Here is a 13,536-nt window from a genome sequence, read left to right on the forward strand (position 1 = left end):
ACTTGACAGGACGGAAAAAAAAAAAAAAAACCCCACTTGTAACGGCCATGTACTCGTTTTCAAGGGATGCAACTCAAGAATATAACATAGGGTGTACAAATACCAAGGATTAATTCCCTTGACCTACTACTACTATTATTATTATTATTATTATTATTATTATTATTATTATTATTATTATTATTATTATTATTATTATTATCATTATCATTATCATTATCATTATCATTATCATTATTATTATTATTATTATTATTATTATTATTATTATTATTATTATTATTATTATTATTATTATCATTGTTATTATTGTTATTATTGTTATTATTATTTTTATTTTACGAATCGGGTCTGGCAAATTTAAAATATACTTTCCGATATAGAGAAAACGCTGTTGACGGCCAGGTACTCATTCTCTACTCGAGTAGGGTGAGAGAATGTGAGTAAAATGCCTTTGAAAAATGTGCACGCTGCGCTACTTTTGACTTTGCGCGCGCAGTTTTATTGACTTTCAATCGCCTTTTAGAATCATTGCATGCATCTAAAAATACAAACGGACTTAGGGCACCGATAGGTAGTTTGATTTTTGAAAACTTTCCTTCTTAGCCGCCTGCGAAGCCGATTTTGCCAACTGCATTTTAAAAAACATTTGACTTTGCACGCACAGTTTTATGGACCCTCAATTGCCTATTTGGCGCACTCAACGATGGGTTCCCGACGGATTGGGTCTGGCGACTTTGTCCTATCACTATATTTTTAAAATTATCCTCTCCATAGCGGAAATGCGTCCTACAAATGTATACTGTTATCCCTCTACGACACTGCCACCATTCGAACCACGTTCACGACCAATACTGCCGGAAATCAAATCCGGCATGCCACGATTATAAAAACTGTTTAGCACTAAAGTGTCCGAGCTCTGTCCGAGGGAATCGTTGTTTAAAACAATTCTTTCGTTGCCTAGCGTAAATGCGCGCGACCAAATACGTTAAAGAATTGATCTCACCACTCCTATTTGGCGCCCTCAACGATGAGTTCACTCGTTGTATAAAATCCAATTTTGTCCGAGGATTTTTAAAAAATTATCCTCTCCATAGCGGAAATGCGTCCTACGAGTAGATACTGCTATCCCCCAACGACGTCGCCACCCTTCGTTCAGACAAAACTACGTTCACGATCTATAAAGCTGGAAAACAAATTGGCCATGCCAGGAGTATTAAAACTGTTTGGCCCTAAATTGTCCTAACCCTAACCCTAACACCCTAACCCTAACCCTAACCCTAACCCTAACCCTAACCCTAACCCTAACCCTAACCCTAACCCTAACCCTAACCCTAACCCCGGTAACCAGGGTACTTTCCCCATTAGTATCAATGAAATAAAAAATACACACACACACACCCACACACACACACACACACACACACATACACACAAGAACACACACACACCAGAATGGGAGAGACTTTTATTAATGAAATTCTTTGTCATGCTTTAGCGTTCCCTCTACTCGTCTGTAATAATAATGAATACGATGGGTCCCCGCGTTATATTGAGATCCCATCGGCTCTGGCGACTTTGTCCGAGCACTTTATTTTTAAAATTATTACTCTCCATAGCAGAAATGCGTCCTATAAATAGATACCGCTATCCCTCTACGACATTGCCACCATTGGAACCGACAAAGCCAGGTTCAAAAAATATACTGACGGAAGTCAAATCCGCCATGCCACGAGTAAAAAAACTGTTTTGCACTAAAGTGTCAGAGCCCTGTCCGAGGGGGATCGCTTTTTGAAACAATTCCTTCTTTACGTAGCGGAAATACGCACGACCAATAACGTTAAAGTCGTGGACATCCCCCCAACCTCCTTCCTTCATTTTGCGCCCTCAACGATATCACCCTACGACACTGCCACCAGAAAGAAAGACACCATCTTCCTATTCCTCTTCTTCTTATTATTATTATTATAATAAATATAACAAAATGAATGAGCACCAACGGAACGGCTCTGGCGGCTCTTGTCCGAGCTCATTATATTTAAAATTATTACTCTCCATAGCGGAAATGCGTCCTACAAATAGATACCGCTATCCCTTACGACACTGCCACCATTGGAACGGAAAAAAACCGCGTTCCAGAACTATAATGCCGGAAATCAAATCCGGCATGCCATCCTTCTTTACGAAGCGGAAATGCGCACGACCAATGACGTTAAAGACGCTGACACACCCCCCCCCCAACCCCCTTCCTTCATTTAGCGCCCTCAACGATATCACCCTACGACACTGCCACCAGAAAGAAAGACACCATCTTCCTATTCCTCTTCTTCTTCTTGTTATTATTATAATAAATATAACAAAATGAATGAGCACCGACGGAACGGCTCTGGCGACTTTTGTCCGAGCTCATTATATTTAAAATTATTACTCTCCATAGCGGAAATGCGTCCTACAAATAGATACCGCTATCCGTCTACGACACTGCCACCATTGGAACGGAAAAAACCGCGTTCCAGAACTATAATGCCGGAAATCAAATCCGGCATGCCATCCTCTTTACGAAGCGGAAATCAAATACGCCATGCCACGAGTAAAAAAACTGTTTTGCACTAAAGTGTCCGAGCCCTGTCCGAAGGGGTTCGCTTTTTGAAACAATTCCTTCTTTACGTAGCGGAAAAACGCACGACCAATAACGTTAAAGTCGTGGACATCCCCCCACCCCCCTTCCTTCATTTGGCGCCCCCAACGATATCACCCTACGACACTGCCACCAGAAAGAAAGACACCATCTTCCTATTCCTCTTCTTCTTATTATTATTATAATAAATATAACAAATTGAATGAGCACCGACGGAACGGCTCTGGAGACTCTTGTCCGAGCTCATTATATTTAAAATTATTACAATCCATAGCGGAAATGCCTCCTACAAATAGATACCGCTATCAGTCTACGACACTGCCACCATTGGAACGGAGAAGGCCGCTCGGAGAACAATCCGGCCGGAAATCAAATCCGGCAGTTCCTCCTTCTTTACGAAGCGGAAATGCGCACGACCAATGATGTTAAAGACGCTGACACCCCCCCCCCCCCCGCTCCCCTCTTCCTTCATTTGGCGCCCTCAACGATATCACCCTACGACACTGCCACAAGAAAGAAAGACACCATCTTCCTATTCGTCTTCTTCTTCTTATTATTATTATTATAATAAATATAACAAAATGAATGAGCACCGACGAAACGGCTCTGGCGACTCTTGTCCGAGCTCATTATATTTAAAAGTATTACTCTCCATAGCGGAAATGCGTCCTACAAATAGATACCGCTATCAGTCTACGACACTGCCACCATTGGAACGGTAAAAATCGCGTTCCAGCACTATACTGCCGGAAATCAAATCCGGCATGCCATCCTTCTTTACGAAGCGGAAATGCGCACGACCAATGACGTTAAAGACGCTGACACACCCCCCCCCCCACCCCCTTTCCTTCATTTGGCGCCCTCAACGATATCACCCTACGACACTGCCACCAGAAAGAAAGACACCATCTTCCTATTCCTCTTCTTCTTCTTGTTATTATTATAATAAATATAACAAAATGAACGAGCACCGACGGAACGGCTCTGGCGACTCTTGTCCGAGCTCATTATATTTAAAAATATTACTCTCCATAGCGGAAATGCGTCCTACAAATAGATACCGCTATCAGTCTACGACACTGCCACCATTGGAACGGAAAAAATCGCGTTCCAGAACTATACTGCCGGAAATCAAATCCGTCATGCCATCCTTCTTTACGAAGCGGAAATGCGCACGACCAATGACGTTAAAGACGCTGACACACCCCCCCCCCAAACCCCTTCCTTCATTTGGCGCCCTCAACGATATCACCATACGACACTGCCACCAGAAAGAAGGACACCATCTTTCTATTCCTCTTATTATTTTTATTTTAAAATATAACAAAATAAATGAGCACCGACGGAACGGCTCTGGCGACTTTTCCGAGCTCTTCACTTTTAAAATTATTACTCTCCATAGCGGAAATGCGTCCTACAAATAGATACCGCTATCCCTCTACGACACTGCCACCATTGGAATCGATAAAGCCACGTTTAAGAACTATACTGCCGAAAATCAAATACGCCATGCCACGAGTAAAAAAACTGTTTTGCACTAAAGTGTCCGAGCCCTGTCCGAAGAGGTTCGCTTTTGAAACAATTCCTTCTTTACGTAGCGGAAAAACGCACGACCAATAACGTTAAAGTCGTGGACATCCCCCCACCCCCCTTCCTTCATTTGGCGCCCTCAACGATATCACCCTACGACACTGCCACCAGAAAGAAAGACACCATCTTCCTATTCCTCTTCTTCTTATTATTATTATAATAAATATAACAAATTGAATGAGCACCGACGGAACGGCTCTGGAGACTCTTGTCCGAGCTCATTATATTTAAATTATTACAATCCATAGCGGAAATGCCTCCTACAAATAGATACCGCTATCAGTCTACGACACTGCCACCATTGGAACGGAGAATGCCGCTTCGAGAACAATACTGCCGGAAATCAAATCCGGCATGTCATCCTTCTTTACGAAGCGGAAATGCGCACGACCAATGATGTTAAAGACGCTGACATCCCCCCCCCCCCCCGCTCCCCTCTTCCTTCATTTGGCGCCCTCAACGATATCACCCTACGACACTGCCACAAGAAGAAAGACACCATCTTCCTATTCGTCTTCTTCTTCTTTTATTATTATTATTATAAATATAACAAAATGAATGAGCACCGACGAAACGGCTCTGGCGACTCTTGTCCGAGCTCATTATATTTAAAATTATTACTCTCCATAGCGGAAATGCGTCCTACAAATAGATACCGCTATCATCTACGACACTGCCACCATTGGAACGGAAAAAATCGCGTTCCAGAACTATACTGCCGAAATCAAATCCGCATGCCATCCTTCTTTACGAAGCGGAGATGCGCACGACCAATGACGTTAAAGACGCTGACACAACCCCCCCCCCACCCCCCTTCCTTCATTTGGCGCCCTCAACGATATCACCCTACGACACTGCCACCAGAAAGAAAGACACCATCTTCCTATTCCTCTTCTTCTTCTTGTTATTATTATAATAAATATAACAAAATGAACGAGCACCGACGGAACGGCTCTGGCGACTCTTGTCCGAGCTCATTATATTTAAAATTATTACTCTCCATAGCGGAAATGCGTCCTACAAATAGATACCGCTATCAGTCTACGACACTGCCACCATTGGAACGGAAAAAATCGCGTTCCAGAACTATACTGCCGGAAATCAAATCCGTCATGCCATCCTTCTTTACGAAGCGGAAATGCGCACGACCAATGACGTTAAAGACGCTGACACACCCCCCCCCCCCAAACCCCTTCCTTCATTTGGCGCCCCTAACGATATCACCATACGACACTGCCACCAGAAAGAAGGACACCATCTTTCTATTCCTCTTATTATTTTTATTTTAAAATATAACAAAATAAATGAGCACCGACGGAACGGCTCTGGCGACTTTTCCGAGCTCTTTACTTTTAAAATTATTACTCTCCATAGCGGAAATGCGTCCTACAAATAGATACCGCTATCCTTCTACGACACTGCCACCATTGGAACCGATAAAGCCACGTTCAAGAACTATACTGCCAAAAATCAAATACGCCATGCCACGAGTAAAAAAACTTGTTTGCACTAAAGTGCCCGAGCCCTGTCCCGAAGGGGTTCGCTTTTTTAAACAATTCCTTCTTTTACGTAGCGGAAATACGCACGACCAATAACGTTAAAGTCGTGGACATCCCCCACCCCCCTTCCTTCATTTGGCGCCCTCAACGATATCACCCTACGACACTGCCACCAGAAAGAAGGACACCATCTTCCTATTCCTCTTCTTCTTCTTATTATTATTATAATAAATATAACAAAATGAATGAGCACCGACGGAACGGCTCTGGCGACTCTTGTCCGAGCTCATTATATTTAAAATTATTACTCTCCATAGCGGAAATGCGTCCTACAAATAGATACCGCAATCCCTCTACGGCACTGCCACCATTGGAACGGACAAAGCCATGTTCAAGAACTATACTGCCGAAAATCAAATCCGCCATGCCACGAGTAAAAAAAACTGTTTTGCACTAAAGTGTCCGAGCCCTGTCCGATGGTGGTCGCTTTTTGAAATAATTACTTCTTTACGTAGCGGAAATGCGCACGACCAATGACGTTAAAGACGTGGACATTCCCCCACCTCCCTTCCTTTATATGGCGCCCCCTACGACTCTGTCACCAGAAAGAAAGACACCATCTTTCTATTCTTCTTAGTTTAATAAACATAATAAAAATAAATGAGCTTTCATACAGCGCAATATCCACTAAACGTGCTCAAAACGCTTTACAAGGGGTCCCTGTCCAACAACAATACTTAGCACGTAGGACGAGACATGACGCCTGTTAGGCGATATTACAATTTTTCGGACAGGGACAACGTTGTTAACTGTCAGGCATCCATTTTACACCTGAGTACGGTGAAATAATGTGAGTAAACAGTCTATTCCAAGGACACAATTATGCGCCGAGCAAGGCTCGAACCCAGGAAAGCGAGTGTCATACCACTAGTCCACATAGCCTTCTTCTTCTTCTTCTTCTTCTTCTTCTTCTTCTTCTTCTTCTTCTTCTTCTTCTTCTTCTTCTTCTTCTTCTTCTTCTTCTTCTTCTTCTTCTTCTTCTTCTTCTTCTTCTTCTGCTACATCTTCATCCTCTTCTTCTTCTTCTTCTTCTTCCTTCTTCTTCTTCTTCTTCTTCTTCTTCTTCTTCTTCTTCTTCCTTCTTCTTCTTCTTCCTTCTTCTTCCTTCTGTGAAAACGAGACAGAATTTACAATAAAATTCAAAGTTTATTATTAAAAGAATTACAATTAGTATACCATTTTTTTTGGAATTTCAGGCAATATATAAATATATATGAGCTGTTTCACGAAACTTTCTTCCACGGCCGACTATATGTTCCCAGGGAGTGAGATGCAGTTCAACGTTGGTTTGTTGTCATAATAAAAGAAAAGAAATGGACTGTGGAGGCTTTTAGAAAATAAGGTCTTTGTCCTCTGGCCATGCTCGCATTTTATATGTTAAAGTTTTATCTTTAATCTTGGCAAAGGTTCTGTGAAACTCTGGGAAGGCTGTCCTGAGTGATCTTATAAGACATGGATCCACCGTCGTCTTCCTTCTATAGGCTCCTAAATAATGGAAGGCCATCTGAAGTTCGTCCTTAGTAAATTTATTCCTGGCCGTCACATATATCTGGGGGAAAATAAGAAAGAAAAGAAAAAGAAAATGTATTTGTACTAGAAGAGAATTAATCTACATGAGTGGGGAGTGGGAGGGGAGGTATTTTGTTACTCCGATGTAACTTAAGAATTAGATAAATCTCTTTACATCTCCTTAGAGAGACCCCCCCCTCCCCCAAAAAACCACCCCCCCCCCCACCCCGAACTTTCCAAATTATCTCCCAGTAGAAGCCGATCCTTTACTCGGTAATTTTTGTATTACGTAGACAAAGGAAACAAAGCCAAACTCATAATTTACTTACGCCTTTTAAGACCTTGTCTTCTCTGATGCAATTATTGGGGCACGTCTCCGGGTTTATTGCAGACAAAGTCTTTGTGAAATATAGCACACTTGTATCTGTTTAATTTAAAAGAATAAACATAGATATTTGAATCATCTAAAGCCGTGTGATTATTAGTTTTTATTAAAGAAATGTTTAATCCTTTACCGCCAAAAACCTCACACTATGACATTATTTTTTCCGAGAAAAGACCAGAAAAAATGTAAGAAAGACAGGTGCACCATGTTCATAATTAGTATTGCATACATACCGGGAACTACAGGTGACGACGTTGAGGACTCTACTGAAGGCAAAGCCTGGACGTCGGTAACGATGGGTGGCTCAAAATATACTCTTGACGTGCTGGGCTCGTCCAATCTTAACTCTTCACTTTGAAAGCATTGTACTGGAATAAAAAAATATAGATGAACTGAACATTTCATATGAACCTTTTTTTTTTAGACAGCCTTTATAAAGCGTTTACCACCCCGCCAATTTACAAAGAATTACAATTAGTATACCATTTGTTTGGAATTTCAACAAAATAAATGAACTTAACTTCAATTTAAATTTTCCAGCAACGTATAAATATATATGAACTGTTTGACGAAACTTTCTTCCACGGCCGACAATATGTTCCCAGGGAGTGAGATCCAGTTCAACGTTGGTTTGTTGTCATAATAAAAGAAAAGAAATGGACTGTATAGGCTTTTAGAAAATAAGGTCTTTGTCCTCAGGCCATGCTCGCATTTTATCTGTTAAAGTTTTATCTTTAATCTTGGCAAAGGTTCTGTGAAACTCTGGGAAGGCTGTCCTAAGTGATCTTATTAGACATGGATCCACCGTCGTCTTCCTTCTATAGGCTCCTAAATAATGGAAGGCCATCTGAAGTTCGTCCTTAGTAAATTTATTCCTGGCCGTCACATATATCTGGGGGAAAATAAGAAAGAAAAGAAAAAGAAAATGTATTTGTACCAGCCGAGAATTAATCTACAGGAGGGGGGAGTGGGAGGGGAGGTATTTTTTTACTCCGAAGTAACTTAAGAATTAGATAAATCTCTTTATATCTCCTTAGAGAGACCCACCCCCCCCCCCCACACCCCAAACAACCACCACCCCCCCCCCCCCCACCCCAAACTTTCCAAATTATCTCCCAGTAAAAGCCGATCCTTTACTCGGTAATTTTTGTATTACGTAGACAAAGGAAACAAAGCCAAACTCATAATTTACTTACGCCTTTTAAGACCTTGTCTTCTCTGATGCAATTATTGGGGCACGTCTCCGGGTTTATTGCAGACAAAGTCTTTGTGAAATATAGCACACTTGTATCTGTTTAATTTAAAAGAATAAACATAGATATTTGAATCATCTAAAGCCGTGTGATTATTAGTTTTTATTAAAGAAATGTTTAATCCTTTACCGCCAAAAACCTCACACTATGACATTATTTTTTCCGAGAAAAGACCAGAAAAAATGTAAGAAAGACAGGTGCACCATGTTCATAATTAGTATTGCATACATACCGGGAACTACAGGTGACGACGTTGAGGACTCTACTGAAGGCAAAGCCTGGACGTCGGTAACGATGGGTGGCTCAAAATATACTCTTGACGTGCTGGGCTCGTCCAATCTTAACTCTTCACTTTGAAAGCATTGTACTGGAATAAAAAAATATAGATGAACTGAACATTTCATATGAACCTTTTTTTTTTTAGACAGCCTTTATAAAGCGTTTACCACCCCGCCAATTTACAAAGAATTACAATTAGTATACCATTTGTTTGGAATTTCAACAAAATAAATGAACTTAACTTCAATTTAAATTTTCCAGCAACGTATAAATATATATGAACTGTTTGACGAAACTTTCTTCCACGGCCGACAATATGTTCCCAGGGAGTGAGATCCAGTTCAACGTTGGTTTGTTGTCATAATAAAAGAAAAGAAATGGACTGTATAGCTTTTAGAAAATAAGGTCTTTGTCCTCAGGCCATGCTCGCATTTTATCTGTTAAAGTTTTATCTTTAATCTTGGCAAAGGTTCTGTGAAACTCTGGGGAAGGCTGTCCTAAGTGATCTTATTAGACATGGATCCACCGTCGTCTTCCTTCTATAGGCTCCTAAATAATGGAAGGCCATCTGAAGTTCGTCCTTAGTAAATTTATTCCTGGCCGTCACATATATCTGGGGGAAAATAAGAAAGAAAAGAAAAAGAAAATGTATTTGTACCAGCCGAGAATTAACCTACTTGGGGGGGGAGTGGGGGGGGGGGTATTTTTTTCCCCCGAAGTAACTTAAGAATTAGATAAATCTCTTTATATCTCCTTAGAGAGACCCCCCCCCCCCCCCCCACACCCCAAACAACCACCACCCCCCCCCCCCCCACCCCAAACTTTCCAAATTATCTCCCAGTAAAAGCCGATCCTTTACTCGGTAATTTTTGTATTACGTAGACAAAGGAAACAAAGCCAAACTCATAATTTACTTACGCCTTTTAAGACCTTGTCTTCTCTGATGCAATTATTGGGGCACGTCTCCGGGTTTATTGCAGACAAAGTCTTTGTGAAATATAGCACACTTGTATCTGTTTAATTTAAAAGAATAAACATAGATATTTGAATCATCTAAAGCCGTGTGATTATTAGTTTTTATTAAAGAAATGTTTAATCCTTTACCGCCAAAAACCTCACACTATGACATTATTTTTTCCGAGAAAAGACCAAAAAAATGTAAGAAAGACAGGTGCACCATGTTCATAATTAGTATTGCATACATACCGGGAACTACAGGTGACGACGTTGAGGACTCTACTGAAGGCAAAGCCTGGACGTCGGTAACGATGGTGGCTCAAAATATACTCTTGACGTGCTGGGCTCGTCCAATCTTAACTCTTCACTTTGAAAGCATTGTACTGGAATAAAAAATATAGATGAACTGAACATTTCATATGAACCTTTTTTTTTTTAGACAGCCTTTATAAAGCGTTTACAACCCCGCCAATTTACAAAGAATTACAATTAGTATACCATTTGTTTGGAATTTCAACAAAATAAATGAACTTAACTTCAATTTAAATTTTCCAGCAACGTATAAATATATATGAACTGTTTGACGAAACTTTCTTCCACGGCCGACAATATGTTCCCAGGGAGTGAGATCCATTCAACGTTGGTTTGTTGTCATAATAAAAGAAAAGAAATGGACTGTATAGGCTTTTAGAAAATAAGGTCTTTGTCCTCAGGCCATGCTCGCATTTTATCTGTTAAAGTTTTAATCTTTAATCTTGGCAAAGGTTCTGTGAAACTCTGGGAAGGCTGTCCTAAGTGATCTTATTAGACATGGATCCACCGTCGTCTTCCTTCTATAGGCTCCTAAATAATGGAAGGCCATCTGAAGTTCGTCCTTAGTAAATTTATTCCTGGCCGTCACATATATCTGGGGAAAATAAGAAAGAAAAGAAAAAGAAAATGTATTTGTACCAGCCGAGAATTAATCTACATGAGTGGGGAGTGGGAGGGGAGGTATTTTGTTACTCCGAAGTAACTTAAGAATTAGATAAATCTCTTTATATCTCCTTAGAGAGATCCCCCCCCCACCACCACCACCACACCCCCCCCCCCCCAAACCACCACCACACCACCCCCCCCCCCCCCCCCGAACTTTCCAAATTATCTCCCAGTAGAAGCCGATCCTTTACTCGGTAATTTTTGTATTACGTAGACAGAGGAAACAAAGCCAAACTCATAATTTACTTACGCCTTTTAAGACCTTGTCTTCTCTGATGTAATTATTGGGGCACTTCTCCGGGTTTATTGCAGACAAAGTCTTTGTGAAATATAGCACACTTGTATCTGTTTAATTTAAAAGAATAAACATAGATATTTGAATAATCTAAAGCCGTGTGATTATTAGCTTTTTTAAAAGAAATGCTTACTCATTTACCGTCCCACAGCTCACACTATGACATTATTTTTTTCCGAGAAATGACCAGAAAAATGTAAGAAAGACAGGTGCATAGCCTTTTTTCTAAGACACAACTGTAGTAGTCGAAGTGTTGATATAAACTTGTAAAGGAATTAATCCTTGGTATTTGTACAACCCTATGTTATTTTCTCGAGTTGCATCCCTTGAACAACACAATGGTTACCTGTTGGTTTGTCAGTTCATTACATCAACTATGGGCCGAGCGATAATCGTACCCAGGACGTTATTATATTATTATTATTATTATTATTATTATTATTATTATTATTATTATTATTATTATTATTATTATTATTATTATTATTATTATTATTAATATTATTATTATTATTGTTATCATTATTATTATTATTATTATTATTATTATTATTATTATTATTATTATTATTATTATTATTATTATTATTATTATTATTATTATTATTATTATTATTGTTATTATTATTATTATCATTATTATTATTATAGCCAAAATATCCAGTAAACCTGCTCAAAGACCAGAAAAATGTAAGAAAGACCCTCGCCCCAACTTTTTTCACATCACTGTACCTGCTCCAATGGCTTGCAATCCTTTATATATAGTTTTGTCGTGAGTTTTGGCCGCATACGATTCCCTGTGTACCTGCAAACTGTGATGCATCGCTTCGGATATGGCCGACTGAACTTCTTCAGGTGATTCCCTCTGCTGAAACAAGAATAGAAGAAAAAAACACACATAAAAATCAAAAATAAACAGAATAAGTATTTCTGTGTTCTGCTCTGTGTTCTGCTTTGTGTTGGTTTCTTTTGCTTTTTTGTTTTGTTTTGTTTTTTGTTGTTTTATTTTTCTCGGGGTTTTTTTAGGGGGGGGGGGGGGGGACGTGCAAAATACCCAATTCTATTTGCGATTATCTTCAAGTTTTAACATTATATATAAATAATAATATAATAAATAATAATAATAATATAATAATAATAATAATAATAATAATAATAATAATAATAATAATAATAATAATAATAATAATAATAAAATAATAATAATAATAATAATATAATATATCACACTGTTACCTTTCAATGTGGGCTTTTAGGGTAGGTGTGAAATAAATGCCCGCTGGACCATATGTCTTCATGGTTTTGTGCTGGTTTACTTCTGCTCGATACAGATCATGATTTTGGTCAGTCTCGCGAGCCGCCTGAAACTCATCAACAGACAAGTTTCGCAAGGCTCCAAGACGGGACATGCTGCCTATAGCGAGAACAGTCATTAATGTGTCTCGAACTCTGGAGGTGTCAGCCCATGTGGAATCGTCCGTCAGGCTTTTCAACAAGTCTTTTGTTGGGAGGTCTGTGCTGAGGTCTTTGTCCTCAGGCCATGCTCGCATTTTATCTGTTAAAGTTTTATCTTCAATCTTGGCAAAAGTTCTTTGAAACTCTGGGAAGGCTGTGCTGAGTGATCTTATAAGACTTGGATCCACCGTCGTCTTCCTTCTACAGGCTCCTAAATAATGGAAGGCCATCTGAGGTTCGTCTATAGTAAACTTATTCCTGGCCGTCACATATATCTGGGGGAAAATAAGAAAGAAAAGAAAAAGAATATGTATTTGCACTAGCCGAGAATTAATCTACATGAGTGGGGAATGGGAGGGAGGTATTTTGTTACTGTGAAGTAACTTAAGAATTAGATAAATCTCATTTCTTTATAGAGACACCCCCCCCCCCCCCGAACTTTCCAAATTATCTCCCAGTAGAAGCCGATTCTTTACTCCGTAATTTTTGTGTTATCTAGACTAAGGAAACAAAACCAAACTCATAAATTACTTACGCCTTTTAAGACCTTGTCTTCTCTGATGTAATTATTGATGAACTGAACATTTCATATGAACCATTTTTTTAGACAGCCTTTATAAAGCCTTTACCACCCCGCC

At 39.7% G+C, this 13,536-nt stretch overlaps 3 protein-coding genes across 5 annotated transcripts; all 3 read right to left on the reverse strand.

Moving 5' to 3' along the window:
• Positions 1-6,913: 6,913 nt before the first annotated feature.
• Positions 6,914-8,086, reverse strand: LOC144962338 (uncharacterized). The gene is made up of 3 exons (XM_078895234.1): positions 7,915-8,086; positions 7,626-7,720; positions 6,914-7,336 (listed from the first exon to the last, which is right to left on the reverse strand). Exons 1-3 carry the CDS (start codon positions 8,084-8,086, stop codon positions 7,118-7,120), a joined length of 486 nt encoding a protein of 161 aa, XP_078751360.1. The 3' UTR covers positions 6,914-7,117.
• Positions 8,087-8,354: 268 nt separating this feature from the next.
• LOC144962337 (uncharacterized) lies at positions 8,355-9,574 on the reverse strand. The gene is made up of 3 exons (XM_078895233.1): positions 9,167-9,574; positions 8,878-8,972; positions 8,355-8,573 (listed from the first exon to the last, which is right to left on the reverse strand). Exons 1-3 carry the CDS (start codon positions 9,336-9,338, stop codon positions 8,355-8,357), a joined length of 486 nt encoding a protein of 161 aa, XP_078751359.1. The 5' UTR covers positions 9,339-9,574.
• Positions 9,575-9,609: 35 nt separating this feature from the next.
• On the reverse strand, positions 9,610-13,245 carry LOC144962336 (uncharacterized). Of its 3 annotated transcripts, none has more exons than XM_078895230.1 (6): positions 12,680-13,245; positions 12,176-12,311; positions 11,399-11,493; positions 10,420-10,553; positions 10,132-10,226; positions 9,610-9,826 (listed from the first exon to the last, which is right to left on the reverse strand). In XM_078895230.1, the coding sequence occupies exons 1-3, from the start codon at positions 13,126-13,128 to the stop codon at positions 11,452-11,454; spliced, it is 627 nt and encodes a 208-aa protein (XP_078751356.1). In that variant the 5' UTR covers positions 13,129-13,245; the 3' UTR covers positions 9,610-9,826; positions 10,132-10,226; positions 10,420-10,553; positions 11,399-11,451. The 3 variants fall into 3 exon arrangements, with proteins under 3 accessions (XP_078751356.1, XP_078751357.1, XP_078751358.1); XM_078895232.1 differs by having other exon boundaries at positions 9,782-9,826; positions 12,176-12,308; XM_078895231.1 differs by lacking the exons at positions 10,420-10,553; positions 11,399-11,493 and having other exon boundaries at positions 9,711-9,826.
• Positions 13,246-13,536: the final 291 nt, after the last annotated feature.

Source organism: Berghia stephanieae, unplaced genomic scaffold, assembly GCF_034508935.2.
Source record: "Berghia stephanieae isolate SIO BIC M18660-M18661 unplaced genomic scaffold, UCSD_Bste_1.3 scaffold888, whole genome shotgun sequence".
NCBI lineage: Eukaryota > Metazoa > Mollusca > Gastropoda > Nudibranchia > Aeolidiidae > Berghia > Berghia stephanieae.

What these genes read in the sequence shown, in the direction of transcription:
- LOC144962336 (XM_078895230.1), bottom strand. Translation starts at nt 13,128, where the DNA reads ATGGCCTTCCATTATTTAGGAGCCTGTAGAAGGAAGACGACGGTGGAT. An exon ending in CTAAAAGCCCACATTGAAAG is followed by an intron (nt 12,312 to 12,679) that starts GTAACAGTGTGA and finishes TTCTTGTTTCAG; the next exon opens with CAGAGGGAATCACCTGAAGA. An exon ending in ATTGCAAGCCATTGGAGCAG is followed by an intron (nt 11,494 to 12,175) that starts GTACAGTGATGT and finishes TAAATTAAACAG; the next exon opens with ATACAAGTGTGCTATATTTC.
- LOC144962338 (XM_078895234.1), bottom strand. Translation starts at nt 8,086, where the DNA reads ATGAAATGTTCAGTTCATCTATATTTTTTTATTCCAGTACAATGCTTT. An exon ending in GTCGTCACCTGTAGTTCCCG is followed by an intron (nt 7,721 to 7,914) that starts GTATGTATGCAA and finishes TAAATTAAACAG; the next exon opens with ATACAAGTGTGCTATATTTC. An exon ending in AAGACAAGGTCTTAAAAGGC is followed by an intron (nt 7,337 to 7,625) that starts GTAAGTAAATTA and finishes ATTTTCCCCCAG; the next exon opens with ATATATGTGACGGCCAGGAA.
- LOC144962337 (XM_078895233.1), bottom strand. Translation starts at nt 9,338, where the DNA reads ATGAAATGTTCAGTTCATCTATATTTTTTTATTCCAGTACAATGCTTT. An exon ending in GTCGTCACCTGTAGTTCCCG is followed by an intron (nt 8,973 to 9,166) that starts GTATGTATGCAA and finishes TAAATTAAACAG; the next exon opens with ATACAAGTGTGCTATATTTC. An exon ending in AAGACAAGGTCTTAAAAGGC is followed by an intron (nt 8,574 to 8,877) that starts GTAAGTAAATTA and finishes ATTTTCCCCCAG; the next exon opens with ATATATGTGACGGCCAGGAA.